The 17,269-nt window shown below is 49.7% G+C and overlaps 1 protein-coding gene across 1 annotated transcript in view; it reads left to right on the top strand.

Moving 5' to 3' along the window:
• Positions 1-12,868: 12,868 nt before the first annotated feature.
• The window catches only part of LOC144270054 (alpha-2-macroglobulin-like protein 1), a 38,364-nt gene continuing 33,963 nt past the window's right edge, over positions 12,869-17,269 (top strand). Inside the window, exons 1-5 of the mRNA XM_077826289.1 lie at positions 12,869-12,927; positions 13,563-13,746; positions 14,729-14,891; positions 15,975-16,027; positions 16,805-16,825. Of these exons, the coding sequence (XP_077682415.1) occupies positions 12,869-12,927; positions 13,563-13,746; positions 14,729-14,891; positions 15,975-16,027; positions 16,805-16,825 (480 nt within the window). The remainder of the gene's footprint in view (positions 12,928-13,562; positions 13,747-14,728; positions 14,892-15,974; positions 16,028-16,804; positions 16,826-17,269) is intronic.

Here is a 17,269-nt window from a genome sequence, read left to right as displayed (position 1 = left end):
GGTGAGCATGGCTTTCATGGAGTAGTATGCATCATTATTGTGCAACCTAATATAAGCACAGGCATGAGGTGAAGAAAAGAAGCACTTCCCTCTGAGTCAGTGCTGATCCCAATCCCGGGAGGCTCTGTGCTGCAGGCAGCGGTATGGATGTCTCAGTAGGGAGGTCCTCTCCCATCTGAGTCACTACTGACCCGAGGGCTCCAGTGTGTGATAGGGGGCACAGTGCTGCAGGGGGTGCTGTGGGTGGCTCAGGAGGGGCGCTCTCCCCTCTGAGTTAGAACCTAGCCCAATGCCCCGATGTGATGCTAAGGGCGCTGTGCTACAGAGAGTGGTGTGTGGGATGTAGTAGAGGGTGGTCTCCTCCCGAGTCTGTACCTACCCTGGTGCCCCAGCATGATGCCAAGGGCAGCTGTGCTGATGGAAGTGCTGTCTGTGAGATGAGATGAAAAACTGACTGGCTGTGGTCAATAAAAGATCCCATGGTACTATGTACAAGAACAGGCAACTCCTTTCATCTCCTAGACTGTTGTGCAGTTTTACTAAACAGCTGCCACATTCCACCCCAGAAGTGGCTGCATCCAGCCCCTGAGTGTAAAGTGCTTTAAGACCCTTCAGAATGAAAGGCACTAGGGAAATGTGTGTAAACTTACTTTTCCCCCCTCTTTTTCAGGGGATGAGATAGACACACCTTGTCCCTGGTGTAATTCACAGGAATTCCTGGTTCTTCCATTGCACTTAACTTCTGAGCCAAGGGGGAAGAGAATCTCTATCTACACTTCTCACATGCAGCTCCAGAATGCATCAATTAAACCTCTCATCGATCCAGTAAGGGGGTGGGGAAGGAAGAGGTTATAGGGTGAATAGAAGAAACCTTCATTCCTCTCTGTATAGAAAGAAAAGGAGAAGAACTGAGTGCCACACAGAAGGCAATCTCAAGGGAATACACAGGGGGCCTGGGCCAGTTGAGAGCTAGGTAACCCCCTTTAACATTCTCCTAGAGAGAGGGGTAGGAAGCTACAAAAAGAGGAATCTGGGGGATGCACTCAAAGGGAGAATGCAGGGCAGTTAATGTTTGGGTACTGGGTTGATGGAGCTACTGGGAGGGCTAGAAAATACCTACTGAGAATTAGAGTGTGATGGATGTAGGGTTAGTTTGCTAGGAGGGGTCAATCTCACATCATGGGACTATGTTCATATAATCGATTTACATATTGAGAGTTGTTAATAAATTGCAGTTTTGGATGTCTTTTGGCATATATGTCTGGTGCTGACCCTAATCCTGTTGTTCCTGTGAGGGCAGCCAGGGTTGGGATATGTCTGTGCTCACTTGTTACCCCCTTGTCTGCAGTCTCCCCAGAACTGGCAGCACCTTTGTTGCCTCCTCAAATCAAGGCACTGAGCATCAATGAAGTATATGGCTGTGAGCATTGTGGATTATGTCCGCAGTATGGGTATGCCTACAGGACTGACCAAATCCTGGTCCAGCCTGCACTGCCCTCCGTGTAAAGCCTGTGGTGGATTGCCCAGGGCAACCTCTTCTAAGGTTGTCCCACAGTCCTGTTCAGGGATGCGGAGCGGGGTCCCCCGCAGGACACGGCTGGGCTGGATGGGCTGCAGCTGTGGAATCCCTGCAGGTGGTGATGGTGCTTCTCTGGAGTCTGCTGGGAATTCTATGCTGAGAACGAGGTGTGACTTCTGGTGTTCTCAGTTGGACCAGTGATACCAAGAGGGCAGACTCTTCCTCACTGCTGTTGTTCACTTCTGTCCAGCACCCATCCCCAGGGGGAGCAAATGAAGCACCAATCCCAAGGTTGGAGTAATGACGGGCCCTGCTGTCTTCAGAAGGGAGAGTAGGTTGGTTGCCATGCAGGCCTAGAACTGGACAACGGAGCCAGTTCCAGCTGGGAGTTGGACACTTCCTGAAGGCTGGACATTACTGCTGCTGAGGCAGGGTTGGGAGACTTGACAAGGGGCTAAGTCTTGCCTGTGGGGTGGGAGAGGCCCCTTAGCAAAAGGGCAGGGGCACAAATACCCATCAAATGGCCACATGGTGGTGGGAACTGTCCCCAGGATGAAAGCCGAGGCCTGCAATGGCAGATAATGGGCTGCTGTCTCTGGATTGCTGGGGCTCAGGAGGAGGTAGGAAGGGGAAGAAGTAGCTCTCCCTATGCCCATGTTGTTTTCCTCCCTGTTTCTCCTCTCCCTAAAGGCTCCTATCTAGGTCTCCCTTTTTCTTCTCCTTGTCCTTCATCTTCTCCTGGGTCTTTTGACTAGAGGGAAAGAGGAAGGAGGAGGAGGAGGACTGCCTGCTGCACTGCGATTCCTGTAGGCAAACGGAAAAGAGCTGGACAGGAGGGTGCCAACTGGGGATGATGTACCACAGGAGCCTGATCGACTTGCCTTCCGCTTCCTGACGAGCGGGCCCACAACTCGGCTCGTCGAGGGTGTAGGTGGGGAGTAGGGTTGAACAGCAAATATCAAACCGTTAGGGAAATGGACAGAACCACCCATGTTACTCAGTAAAACTCTCATAGCTTCACCTATTCTAGGTAATGCCACAGCTTACTGTATAAATACCCAGGAGTTATACACTTTGCTGGGTACCCACCAACACAGCTAGATGGGCTACCAATAAATATCCCTGAGTGAGACATTAATTCAATCCCATAAGTGTTGTCAGGAGGTGGCAGAGCTCCAGGTGGGCACAACATGCCTAGGATGGGGAACTGGGGGTGTTGATTTCAATTTGATTGAAGTCTCACCCCATCTGCTCAATGTTGGGATCATGTCCTCACAGATGAGCTATTGTGTAATGGAGCTGCACGCTCGTGTGCACAATCCCCCCCCAGGTTCAAATGCTATCTGGACTAGCGAGTGCCTCAGCTGGGGAGCACACCCTCGGAGCTCAATACAGTGAGGAGACAAAATGAAAAAGAAACTCTTAAATGGATAAACGTTGAACTCAGAGAAATGGGTTTCTTTAAAAACAACACATGCTAGAGCCCTTGTCAAGCGTGCTACTCTTCAGCTCCTGCCCTGGCCCGGAGGCTACCCTGACTGACAGTTACTCCCCCTTCAACTGCTGGGGAATCTTGATTCCCCTCTCCTGAGCCTGTTCGCTTTAGTGGGGCTAGATGTCTACCCCTACAGCTCAGCAGAGGGAGCAGCGTACTGGTGGAGGGTCTGAGGAAGGGAGGGTGAGAAAGGAGGGGTGATCACTCTAGTTCCTTTGACACCTGTAACTCCTATGTGCTGCCTTTTCTGGGAGAGAATCCCCTTGGTCTCTCTCCTCATCCATCTCCTCATGTTTGCTGGGGGGTGGGGGGAGGGCATATCCTGCAGAATTAGCCAATGACAGCTGTCCTGGATTCCATCCACCAATTGACTTGCAACAGTCCTATAAATGGTGTAACAGGGTTCCACCCCATTTGTCTTCCACAAGCAGGCTCAGAGAGGCCTCAGGGTTGTGCAAAACCCGAGTCTTTATTTACTTAAGGTTGTCCCACCACCAGTGTCCATCTATATACAAGCTTTACAGGTTTGGTTACTTCCCTGACAGGCAGAGTCAGCCTTCAGCTCCCTCCCTGACTGACTTCTCCCTTGCTGCCCTCCCTCTTTCTGGCTCCCTCTCAGCCTTTATTGCCCGTGGCTTGTCAGGCCAGCAGGTGTTGCCAATCCTTAGGCCGGCATCAGGCCTTTTCCATCAGCCCCAATCTGTTTCCCTTGACTGGAGCTGACCGGGCAGGGGCTAATTAGGTGCTTCTGCACCAGCACCCTGCTACAATGGCCAAGCTGGCTTTTCTTAAACAACTTCTAGGCCTTTGCTGCTCAGTGACCCAGGCCTGGTCCCCACCAGTGGTGACTTGTCCCTTCGTTCTGGCTGCTGATGAATTGCCCCTTGTGTCCCCTGCTGTGAGTGCTTGGGATAAAGATGGCAGATATGTCATGCAATTTAGTGCAGGGACTGGATGGTTCCTGGATCCTGGGGAATGGGGTAGGGGTCACCTATAGGAGCCAGGGTCTAGTCAAACTCCTCACAGCGGTAACTAAATGTTTCCCTTTTCTTACCACAGTTCTCTTGCCTTTGTGAATGTGTGGGTTTTGATCGAATTCCTAGTGGTTCAAGTAGGCCCCTTTGTTGGCAGTCCTTCGGAAAGAAACCAATGGTGGAATGGGCACCATGAACTGGACTCCTCTCTCATCTCCAGGCACTGTCTATACCAGCTGAAAAAGCATTGCAACAAGCTGTTGCTAGGAATGTCTTGACTTTGTAAAGCCTGTACATCGCCTTGTGTCCACACACATCAGCCATCCCAGGCTTTTTACAAGTGTTGGTTCTACCAATTGGTTTTAGTGCCTGGGATCAGGCCTTCAGCTTAGATCTGATTGAACTGGCACCCTCTAGAATGGTTTCTTCCCCAGTGCTGATGGGTAGCCACAACGGTTGCATCTGCCCCAGTTCAGCTGGTTCTCCTAAGACCTACGTCTATCAGAATCTCAGCCTCTGGATCAACAGTGGCATGAGGGGAATGCACCTAGACACACAAAGGAGCAGGAACAGGCTTGGGAGCAGAGCCAGGCTCAGTCTGTTCCCCACATATATGCTTTCCCTGGTAAATGGTGCCATCTGTGTAGCAGCCACTCCTAGCTGTAACTTATTTGATTGATCTGCACACATGGCTTCCCCAGAACCACAGATCTCACATAGGACACAGCCCAGTGCACTTGATCAATTCACCGATGCATCCACTGACAGCTGAGCCCCCACTATCCTTGTGCCACGTGCTCTGCATGTGGGCAGAAGCTTTGCTTCTCCCATGGATTTCTGGACCTGGTTCCAGTTCCTCTTCGTTAGTACTAGGGTTGGTCCCAAGGCACAACATTCAGATTTGGATGTAGGTCTTCAGCATCCCCAAGTTCAGGGGTGTCCAGATCCAGTGTTTTTGAGTTAGCCTGTTATACCAGTTTCACAGGCTGGATCTAGATCTGAACTTCTGCAGAGCCTTCAGCTGTTTAATATCCAGCTCTGAATCTTGTGGCTCACAGCTGGGAGGCTTGGTTCAGAGAAGCCTGCAGCTGTTGAGGTGTTGGTCAGAATCTCTCAGATCAACAAGTTCAAGTTCTGGAAATCTCAACCCGGAACAAGGATTCTTCCTCACAAGATATGCTCCAGCTGCAGGGGGGAGGCCCTTGAGGAATAGGCTTTTTCCTTCTGATATTTTTGGATTTCCAGTCCCGGGCAGTGCAGAGGCAGCTGTGGAAATGGGAACGTAATGTGGTGGACGGGGTTTGGGATCACAGCAGTATGACAAAGTGGGGTTGGTAGCAAAGGTTTGGGTTTAAAGTTTAGGTATTCACATTCAAGCTTGGGACAAAGATTCCAGGGATTGGGTGGCTGGTTTTCGACTTTGCTTTGAGTTTTTGGGTGAAGGTTTCCAAACTTCAGCTGAGTTAGGCAGAAGATTTGGGGCTTCCTGTCTGGGATTTGGGCAGTTCCAGTTGAAGGGTTCAGAGTGTTGCCTGATTTTATGGGAGATGAATAATATTGTTTAGATAATATGGGTTATAGGATCACCAATTAATCTGATCAGAAGATAATAAGGTTTGTGTCCCAGAATCAGGCTACACAGAATTCACAGGGACCCTCGGGATGTGTGTAACCCTTCTGCCAGGTGAAGCCGGCAGCAACCAGGGCCGGGTTCAATATCTAGGGGTTTCTTTCCATTGACATAACACAGAACTGGCTTGAGCCACCACCCAGTAACCTGGGAAAATTACGCACCACCCCTAGGCGCCTCTGAGAGACAATACTTCCCCATTCACAAACACAGAGTCTGAGCGTAGAAAAGAAACTTTTAATGAAAGGAGGGAAATCACCTGATGTTAATTAGGGAAAATGCCACAAGCAGGATTCTTAATCATAAAACTGTGAGCAGGACACCCACCCCAGCATGCATGGGGCAGTGACTTCCGCCTCATGTTCTTGAGTTCTACAACCAAAGGTTCCTTTTCTGTGCCCCTCTCTGTTGACTCACCACACCCCACTCACAGTGATTGTCCTTGGTCAGTGAGGACCCAGGGTTCAGAGGCGCATCTGTGTGAGTTCACCTCCCACTCAGGGAAGAAGGCATCTTGCTTGCTCTGCCATCAGAGCACTTTCTTTGGCTGGCCACCCCGTCAGCCACTGCTCCTCACTGCCCTGCCAGCCTCTGCTTCTCGCTACCTAGCCACCCCGCCAGCTGCTGCTCCTCTCTGCTGGCCGTCCCGCCAGCCACGGTTCCTCCCTGCCTCACCAGCCGCTCGTTCAACAGCTGACTGTCAGTTACCTTCTGCTGCCTTTTTGCTATGACCTCTGTACATCAGTCTGTTAGTGATTTTCAGCTCTTTGCAGACTGGGCAGAAACACTGCCCCACCACAACTGAGTTCAATTTTGATGAAGGTTTCTGAGTTGGTTTCAGGTTTCAGCTTCTTTGTGTGTGGACTCAGTAGAGAACCAAGGATTAATGGGCCACAGAAGGTATGTCTACACTGCAATTAAAAACCCACAACTGGCCTGGGTCAGCTGACTCTAGCTCACAGGGCTCAGGCTGAGGGGCTGTTTATTTGAGGTGTAGATGTTCAGGCTCGGGCTGGAGCCTGGACTTTAGGATCCTGCGGTGTGGGAGGGTTATGATAACCCAAGAACAGCTGGCCCGAGAACCCAAGTCAGCTGGCACAGGCAAGCCACAATTGTCTAACTGCAGTGTAGACATAGACTGAACTCCTCTCTAGCTCCAGGTCATGGCGAAGACTCTTTGGCAAGGGATGTGGGGAGTTTACACTGATGTTGCCTATGTTTCAGGTTAAGGTTTCATTGTTCAGTCTGAGCTGTGGGGCCATTGTCTGAGTTTAGGGAGTGAGAACTGAGATGTGTTCTCATTCAGTCCAAACTCTCTCTCACTCGATCCCTGGGGACTCTATCATGAAGACAAAGTTACTTTCACGTGAGGCGGCGGAGGAAGTGAGACACATTTTCCAGCTGCTCTCTCTCCATAAAAGAGATCTTATGCTCTGAGGGATGGATGCCAGTAGCCCCACTTTAAACCTTCCCCTTTGCCTGAAATCTGTGATTCTCCCATGAAAACCACCAGCATAGGTCTGCCATGAGCCAATAAACAACAGCTGAAGAGTGCCAGCCATGAACAGAGGGAGGCTGGGCCTACAGCTGAGAGAACTCTCTGACCTGCCTGTTCCTGCTCCTGCTGCTTTGTTTTCCTAGCATGTTCTCCACCCTTTACTTGGCTTTCAGAGACGGTGTGCTCCATTACAGCAGCATAAAGCAGTAGGAGCTCCACTGAAATCAGGGCCTGACTGAGTTACATAAGTGGCACTGTCGTCTCAGTGTAGCCAGACTGTCAGGGCAGGAGCCCAGCAGGGCCCCTGTCAGTGTCATGTCTGTCTTTCTAGGAATGTTTTTAGTGAATTCCTTCCTTGTGAATGTTCCTGGAGCAACAGTCATGGGGAGTGAAGGGCCCTGTGCATCCCTGTTAAAAAGAATCTTTGTTAAACTGGAGCAAAGACATATCAGTAATGAGAACAATATAAGTACGTACAAACTCTTGAATGAATATTCTAGTTACAAAAATTAAAAAGTCAGCAAACCAGGAGAGTCAAAGTGCAGGACGCATTTCAACATTTGTGATTAAAGCACATGACTGAGAGGCAAGAGACCAACATCTAATCCCGGCTCTGCCCCCAACTTTGAGTGAAAAGGGACCTTGAGCAAATCCCTTTTCTCTGTGCCATAGTTTCCCCATATTAGAAGCAGAGATAGTAACCAGACAGGGGGGTGGGGTGGGTATAAGTTATTCATGTTTGCAAAGTGTTTTGAGACCCATGGATGGAAGGGGCCAGAGAAGGGCACATTATTACTCTTACAGAACCACTCAATGTTTGGGGCTGGAGGTGCCGAGTGAAGGGGAGGTGAATGTTGGTGTCACACCAGTAGCATCAGCCACACTGTCCCCCATGGGAAAGTTTCCCCCAAATCTCCTCTGGGGTGACAGTTGTTCTGGAGCCCAGTCAAATACCACAGCACCCAGGTCCATGATTTTCCCCTTTATTTTCATTCTTTTCACACTCAGGAAAATTCCCAGATTCAAATGATCAAAAATAATCAGACACCCCAAAAATTCACCAGGAAATGGCTACTGGGGCAAGAAGCGTTAGCTCAGCCTGCACCTAGCCCTGCAATCCAACATGCACCCTTTGGACATCACCCACCCACCCAGTGCTGATAACCCAAACCCTCACAGGTGGGGCTGTTGGGGCATCCCTTGTCCCTCAGCCCAGCAAGGACAACTCAGGAATCCTGCTGAACGGGGGCAGGGCCTGCTGCTGGGAGCACGACTTCCATCTGACCTCCTCCTCCCTGTGTGCTGGAACAGAGGAGAGGGGCAGATCACCCAGGAGCCATTTAGGGAGGAGAGTGAGTCAGAGGTGATAAACAGACATATTCTACATTGCATGTCTAAGAGGTGCAGCACAAAAAGCACAGACCAAAGGAGAGGGAGCAGAGGTGATTTTAAGCTACTTGGGGCTACACAAACTCTGAGCCAACTGGGGACCAGTGAAACACCTACTGTGTTTGTAAATTAATCAGGCTGTGGTTAGTCAGCACCTCCTCCCCCCCGCCCTCACTGGCAGTTTTAGCTGAGAGGTCAAGGATTGAATTGGTCATGTATACTGAATGCCTATCTTCGTGCTAGAGGAGAATGCCTGGGTGAGGCACATATGTGAGGGTTAATAATATGAATGGGATTGTACCAGTGCTGTCTCTGGGGGCTGTGGAGAAATGGAGACATTTGCATAGTTATAATTACCAGATTGTGGACTGTGAAACTTTATGGATCCTGCAGATAGTATAAACTGTGTACGGATTCCAACATTAGTTTAAAGTACATGAATACTTCACTGCTAGAGAAAAATACCATATTAGAAAATCAATAATACACCCCAGAATATCATGAATCTGTTTCTTAAAAATTATTTGTGTTGTTTCCACTTAATATTAAGCAAAACAAGGGAGTTCAGGGAGGAAGGGAAGATCATGTTGATTTCCTCTTTGATGAAGTTGGCAAGGTCTTTCACAGAGGGGGAAGAGGATGGTGAAGTGGGAAGAGATTTAGGAAGGAACAACAGGTGTTGGAGGTTAGTAGGATGGATTTGTGGTGGGAGAGACGGGCAAAGGAGACAAGGGTGGATAACCTCCACATGCCATCATAAGGATGTGTTGAGGGTATGAGAGACAATTAAAATTGCTCTGGTTGTTTAGTGACTTTTACTCTGCACTTTCAGACTCTCTGATATTTGTTTGGTTCTTAAAAAATAGTAATAATTTGCCTTTCTCTGGCATATTCCATCTTTACAAACACAATGCCCTTGATGGGGTAGTTCAGTGATGCTATCCCCACTTTAACCACAGAGAACTAAAGCATAGAGATGTGAACTGATTTGCCAACATTCCCGGACTCCCAGTCTTAAATTTGGACCATAAAATGATGCCCTTCATATTTACATATGACCTCAACTTTGAATCTCCTCTTCTTCTGCCTTTTCATTTTTAAATTAAAATGTTCATTTGAGTTTGTGTGTATTTATTTTGCTCACATTCTTGATGGGGAATTGCAGCCTTCACTCCCCAGGGCTGTCTATCCAGCAACTTTCACACGGAAGAAATCTGCTAAACACAGTCGTAGAAAGAAATGACATAGACATGAGTCACATGCATCTTTGCTTGTTTCCATCCAGTTCTGAGTCTCCAGCCACATTGAGGTCTTAGGCCAAGTCTACAGTAAAAAGTTAGGTCAGCCCAGCTTACGTCACTCAGGGGTGTGAAAAATTCACACCCCAGAGCCTTGTAGTTAAGCCAACCTAACCCCCAGTGTTGATGGCGCTAGGTTGACAGGAGAATTCTTTCTTGACCTAGCTACCAACTCTCAGGTAGCTGGATTACCTATGCTGATGGGAGAACCCCTCCCATTGGTGTAGGTAGTGGCTGCACTGAAGCTCTCAGTGACGCTGCTATAATTCATTCAGTCACTGACTTCGCTGGAGCACCTCCAGATTTACACCGCTGTAACTGAGAGCTGTGCTTGGTCACTGGTTCAGAACACTGGGTAGAGAATGAATAGAGAACACAGCTGGGCAAACAAAGCAGCAGGAGCAGGAATGGGCAGGTCAGAGAGCTCTCGCAGGTGCATGTCCAGCCTCACTCTATTCATGTACTCACACCCGTGCTGGCCCCTGGTGCTCCCCATGAGCTGTCATTTATTAGCTCATGACCAAGCCACACTGGCAGTTTTCATGGGAGAATCATGACCTCAGGCAAAGGGGCAGGTTTCAAGTGGGTCTAACAGTGCCTGGCCCTCAGAATGTAAGAGGTCCCTTTTCTATGAAGGGATGGAATCTGGAGAATGTGTCCTCCCCAAGAGAACGTAACTTTGTCTTCATGATGTAGTGTCTACGGATGCAGAGAGAAATGATTTGGACTGGATGAGAATGAGCCTCAGCCTTCATCCCCAAACTCAGACAGCAGACCCAGAGCTCAGACTGTACAGTGAAATCTTCACCCAAAACAAAGGCAGCAGAAGTGCAAACTCTGCTCCGCCCCATGTGCTACCCATTGCCAGTGTGTCTCAGCCCTACCCCGGAGCAGCCCAACACTAGGGACTACGGGGGAATTCAGCCTCCACAGCCCAGCTTGGGAGGAAAAGCCTGGTTCTTGCCTGAGCTTTCCAAGCCTCTGACTCTGCAAACCCAAGAGATCTCCCACTGGCCCACCGACCATTGGGTCGATTCCAAACACCTGGAAGTTCAGGAGTTCAGAGTTCAGACCTGACTCTCAAACTACAGCTGGCTTCTGTCTGAACCAAAACAAGGGACTGGCCATCTCTGACCTTGGGAGTTTTAAAGACCTAGCTCCAAATGTGTGGTAGTATTAATGAACAGGAACTGGCCCCAGCTCCACAGCCCAGTAAGACAGCCGTAGGCATCAGAGCAAGAGCAAGTGGCTCAGGGACAAGTGGGCAGTTGTGGATGCAGGAAGATCAGAGGGAACCATGGTGTCCAGCTGGTAAATATCTCTTTTCACTGGTAGTTTTGCAGCGGGAAGCCCGGGCACTGGTCTATCACCAACAAATATGTAAAGGCTGGGAGCGACCCATGAGAGCTGCCAGTGCCGGTGTCCGTGCCACCTAAAACACATGCAGGGAACAGAGTGGATTGCCTCTGTTCCCAAGGCAGCTCTCTGTCCCTGCTGCTTTGTTTGTCCAGTTGCGTTCCCTCCACTTCACTGTAGACCCAGAGGCAGAGTCTCTGCTGGGCAGTCCACAGAGGGCCAGGCCTGAGTCTAGCTTCCCGAACATCTTTTCTTCATAATTTTTTCTCTCTCACTTTCATGAGTGAATTTTAGCAGCTGGTGGATCAACAGCCACTAGAGACCAAAGCACTCAGTGTATTCCCAGAACAAGTTCAGCACAGACAAACTTCTCCACCCAGCACCCACACTGCCAAGCAATGTGGCTCGCTCTGATCTGCAGGGATCACCTACCCTGGATGCATCTGGGCAAGGGAAACATGGCTGGGATGCCAGGACACTGCTGGCATGCGCCGTTTGGTGGTCTCGTTTATTCTTGTACGTTTCAGTGCACTGTGCACAGCACTGGAGGTTTTTACAGAACCGGTTGTGTTCATCCACCCACAGTAGTGCTGGCAGCTTTGGCTGCTCCAGGGTGTTCTCAGACTCCTGGAGCACCTACTCCATTGTGCCCAGTGCTGTGAGAAGCAGCTTTCGAGGGACTTTTCCACTGCAAAGCACTACATTGCGTGACAGAGTCTGGGGGATCAGCTGCCCCTGGACAGCTGTAACCCTTATGAATTCCCACCAAAGCTGGGTACTAACTATTTCAGATGACACCAATTCAGCTGGACCAGAGCGCAGACCTTCATCCCAGGCATTGCAAACAATTGGCACAACCGATGCTGGCTCTGCTGTTGTGCGCGGACTCCAGGTGCTGCACAGGCCCTGCAGGCTTAAGGCACTGCTTTGCTGCAATGCTTTTTTGTTGACGGGGGGACCTACAGCTAAAAAGGTTGTTTGTTCTTTTTGACGCACTCAGCCACTGGCTTCTCTACTGAGCCTGTCAACAAGGGAGCAAGGCAGAGCTGCTTGTGATGCTGGCTCTCCTTTGGGACACTAGGATATGGACTGAGACTTGCTGTATCATTTCACAGAGCCCACTGACAAGCTGTCCGCTGGGAACAACTTCCAGCTGCTACAGTTCTGAGTCCAAAGGGACCCCAAGAATGCCTGGGGGAAGGACTCTCCATATCTCATATCCAGATCCCCCTGTCCGAATTGCATGGCTTAATTGCCGCCTTTGCTCCAAGGAGGAGCCGTCCCAGGAGGCAATACAATGGGCAATTCGTTTCCAGCCAGAACAAAGGATTACAGGTGACAGGTGATCAGGACCAGGCCCGGGTCACTGAGCAGCAACGTTCAAGCTGTTTATCCAGGAAAAGCCAGTTTGGTCGAACGTCTGTCCGGGGACTTTGGAGGGGGACACCATGTACTGATTGGTGGACAGAATACAGGAGGCTGTCATTGGCTAAGGGATATTCTGTACGATACACCCCCCTTGCTGCTGAGGAGTATAATCGCGGGAAGGAGACCGAGGGAGAGAAGGGGGGGGGGAAGACAAAGCCCCCTCCCATCACTTTGCTCAGGCAGCCCCCCAAAGGAAATTACCCAGCAGCAGCTTCAGAGACCTTGGAGGAAGAGGAATATTTCAGCCCCTGCTCCCCACACACTGTGAGTCTCCTGGGAGGATGTGGACAGCCGTCGCCCTGAGCTGCTTGCTGCACTTCACGGCCACTTCACCCATACTGTGAGTGATGCCAAAACTCCATTTCAATCCCAGTCATCAGGGGAACGACTTAAACAGATGGACCATTTTCCCATCTAGTCTGCTCCCCCGCCTCCTGCCACAGCAGGTCAGACCAACCGGCCATTGAGTCTGGGATCCCACTTTCCAGACTAGATCAGATCATTCGTCCTTCAGGTCACACATCCTGCCTCCTGCACTCCAAGAGCAAACCACTGGCCCATGGAGTCTGGCATCCTGCCCTTGTCACACTAGGGCACATCATTGGGCCAGCTAGACTGCAGCCATCAGAGGCTCCAGGTATCTGGAGGGTGTAAACTCCAAGGAGGGAGAGGAGTTGTTTAGGGGAGCCCAAGAAAAGGAAGAGAGGAGTAAAGATGATAATCCGAACATGGATATATCTCCAACCTGAATCAGCAGGAGACATTTCCTATGAGTGAGGGGTCAACTAATCCCCGCTGTGGGATCCCCATTGCTTTTGACATTTACCCTATGTCAAAGCACAGCCTTGAAAGGGACTATCCTGCCTGGGGCTGCTGGGCAGCATGTGTGTCTAGGGGTGTGTGTATAGGGGTGCCCGTTCCTCTCGCTGAGTCCTCACTCTAATTCACTGCTGTGCTATTTCCTCCCTGCTGCAGACATTACATGGTGGTGATCCCTGCAGACCTCCACTACCCATCATCCCAGGCTGCCTGTGTGCATATCAACTATAACGCGGGGAAGCTCTATGTGACCCTGCTGCTGGAGCGCTCTGGGGGACAGGATGTCTTGTTGCGAAAAGAGATCACGAAGGAGAAGACCTTTGGGTGTTGCAAGTTCCAGGTGAGACTCCCTCTGCTAATGCTTTTACTCCTCCTCCTTTTCCCTCTCTTCAAAGACCTTAGCACAGGGAAAGGTATTGGTTTGGCAGCCCCTTGTGGCTGTACCCTGTAGTTATCCCCAGATCAAGTACAAGGTGGATACGTTTCCCACACTCACCACGGCCACTACAGTTCCTCCAACTTGCCCTGGAAGGACCCACTGCAGCAGAAGCAGGAGAGGTCTGTCTCTAGGCTCCCATTCCGTCCCTGGCCTCTTTCCTGAGAGAACTAATGAGGAGGCCAGTTCGTGCCAACGGTGATGGTGCTTTGTGTGATGTGGGGACTGAGACCCAGCTGTCCAGTTCACACACAGGCTACTGACAGCAGCCAGAGGAGAATGTGTGTGCATGTTATTTATAAGCTGCATTGTCACGGCTGATTCCCAGGAGGAGAGAAACTTCACTGAGATCTAGAGTGAGGGGGATTTGCCCAGGTAGTGACCCTTCCAGTACAAAAGAGCTAGGATTTAGCTGTGGTTTCTTTATTGAGGCTGCTGGATTCAGGCAGACCCTCTGTCTCTCTGGTTCTCCCACTGATTGACATGGCCTGGGCTGCCTGCTGGCACCACACTAAAGACCTAGCTTCATGGAAGTGGCTGCTGATTACACTGCAGCCCTCTCTCTCCCCTATGCTTCCTTGCTAACTTCTCCCACCTTTGTCTTCTCGGGGCCTTTGCCCACCCTCACCCCTATGTGCCAGGGCTCAGAGGCATCACTTGCCTCCTTTATCTGCTATTGCAGTTTCCTGGCCAGAAAAGAAATGGATGAAGCCCATGCCTGGTGGTTCCTAGCTGAATCTGGATCTGAGGAGCTGAGACTTTTCAGTACATGCCACTGGGTGGTGGTGGTGGTGGGGTTCTGCTGTTCTCCTTTCCCTTCCCCTGTTCCTGGCCAGGACCCCAGGGAGTTAAGCTGGGGCTGCTCACCCTCTCTCTTCCTATCCAGGTTGTGCTTCCAGCTAACAGCACCGAGGAGGTTGCCAGCATCAAACTGTTCATCACTGGCCGCAGGATCGATATTCATGAGGAGAAGAAGGTCCTGATCCGTAGAGTCAACAGCGGCACCTTCATTCAGACAGACAAGCCCATTTACAAACCAGGACAGACAGGTGAGAGCTCCTGCTAGGAGCAGGTAGTGCCCATATGTGTGGGTGCCCACTCACATAAACTTTCCCCTGTACGCAGCCTGGGGCAGATCCTCTTGGGAAGCGGGGTTTGGCTGGTTTTCCAACACTGTTCTACCCTTTCCTCTAACCTGGTGGCCATTTCAGCCTTTGGCATAAGTTCAAATTGCCTCTAGGTTGTTTTAACTCTTGCTGACTTGAACACCCCAGTAAGCCCAGAGTGCAATCCAGAGCAGAGAGGGACTGTGTCCTGTATCCTGCTTTGCTTCTGTAGCTCTCAACAAACAAGTTGTTAGTTTTCAGATGATATCTCCCAAGGCATATCTTGTACAAAGGTTATTACAATGGTGCATAGGGTGTGAATACAGTGGTGCATTCCCTCACAAAGGGCCATTCCACTAGTCTAGGAACACCAGAGCACAATGTGCTCTAGGCCTTTTTGCAGCCTCAGCCTATTCCCAATGTGCCACTATACCACCAGTCACAGCAACTTTACCCGACCCATGGATTCCCCTACCATAGCTGCCCTATGTACAGCCTAGTTTATGTGTGAGCCTCATTGCCCTCTATTTTGGATGGAGTGCAAACTGCTCAGCAGAATGTCATAGGCCCTATACTGGTAGCAGTCAATGGAGATTCTCCTTTAGCTCAAGTGGACTGATCCAGGGCTCTTGGAGCAGGAGGATCTGAGTTATATCCCTGCTGCTGCTGTGAAGTTCTGAATGGCCACAGTGTGTAGCATTGTGATGAGTGTGAAACTCCAGGAGGCCACACATCAAGTATCTGTAGGTGAACGTGCTGGGAATGTACATGTGAATGTTTGTGTGTGTGCTGGTGACATAATCAATACTACTCACAAATGTATACCCTGTGTGTGTACAAGGTAGGGACATAGGTGAATAAGGACTGGAACAGCACGGGGGCAGCAGGGCAGGATTGATAAGCACTGGCAGAGCTGCGTGGGGAGCCCAGGACAGGAATAGCAGGGGGGCTGCAGGACAGGTCTGAGGTAAATAGCTGATAGGTCTCCATTTTCTAAATTGTCTCCATTTTCTTTTCCCCTCTCAGTGAAATTTAGAATCGTGACCCTGAATGAGGATTTCATTCCACTCAATGACACGGTGAGACACGTATGAGAGGATGTGAAGGAGTCTCCTGTTTCAGATCCCTTTTGTCAGATCCCCCCATCCTTGTCCAAGTTCTGTCACTTCTTTAGCTCCCAAATACATACATGGGCTTTGTTTGTCAAGTGTCTGAAGAAGAGTAACACCCAGAATAATAACTGGTAACTCAGTGTTGAAGGCAGATGGGAATGGTATCCAATTGCTGAGCATGGAGCCCTGCTCATGTCAGCAAAATGGGCACCCAACACAGAAATTTTGTAAATGCCGATTCCTTATTCCTATCAGCTCCTTCTGCTGTTCATGTGCAGCCTCCACTCTAGGGATGGCACAGGAAAACCGGTTTGTTAGGAGTGCACCACTTCCTCCTCTTGGATGTACAGTGGGGATTGGATTGTTTGTAGTGAGGGCTCCCTCAGGCAAGAACTTACCTGGGACTCTTCTAAGGGATGGCCACTCCATAGCAGAGTCTGAGCTAGTGTCAGACAGGAAGGGGTTTCCCTTAGGTGGGGACTATTGGAGAATAATCTATTTGCAAATGTGGGGTGATTACCAACCTGGCTTTTACACTCTTCCTCTCGCCAGGCCTCAGTGTAATGGGCTGTGCCACCATTTCTCTGGTGATCCTTATGCAATTAGTATTGTTTGTCAGGGATCTGAGCTCCCAGGTCATCGATCAAACTGCTCTCCTTCAGAAGCTTTGTGTTTCTAATGCATTGTTTACACTGATGAGAGTGCTTTTCTCTCTTCTAATGTTGCTGCCTCTTTTTTCCACAGTATCCGTTGGTGTTTCTTCAGGTGAGTGTCACACACACAAAAAATGGTATTTTTTGGTGCAGGTTGCAATAATTTGTTTACATTCTTGACTGTGTAGATGCCTATGTTTTGAATTTTAGAAGTTAATGATTCTAGAAATTAGATGTCTTCAGGGCTTCCCTCTGTATTCTAGAGACTTTGAACCAAGTTCTGCTCTGTTACATCACTGCAAATCTGAGTTACTTGAGATTTACACCACTATGAATGGGAATTCACTTTGGACCTTTATAATTATAGTTTAGAATTTTAAGAGATCTTTTCTCTAGATCAGAGCATCACTGGTCTTAGAAGCTACAACTATGTAGTCTTCAGGATTTCTAGAATATCTAGGCCATATGAAGCCCAAGAGACAAATGATTTTAGAAGCTTTAGAACTTGGGTTCTAGAGCTAAGGCCAGTTTAGAACCTGTTAGGTAATATCATCTA

The sequence above is a fragment of the Eretmochelys imbricata genome, chromosome 1 (assembly GCF_965152235.1).
Source record: "Eretmochelys imbricata isolate rEreImb1 chromosome 1, rEreImb1.hap1, whole genome shotgun sequence".
NCBI classification, from domain to species: domain Eukaryota; kingdom Metazoa; phylum Chordata; order Testudines; family Cheloniidae; genus Eretmochelys; species Eretmochelys imbricata.
Note: the sequence above shows the minus strand (reverse complement) of the source record. Positions and strands in the feature narration are given on the sequence as shown.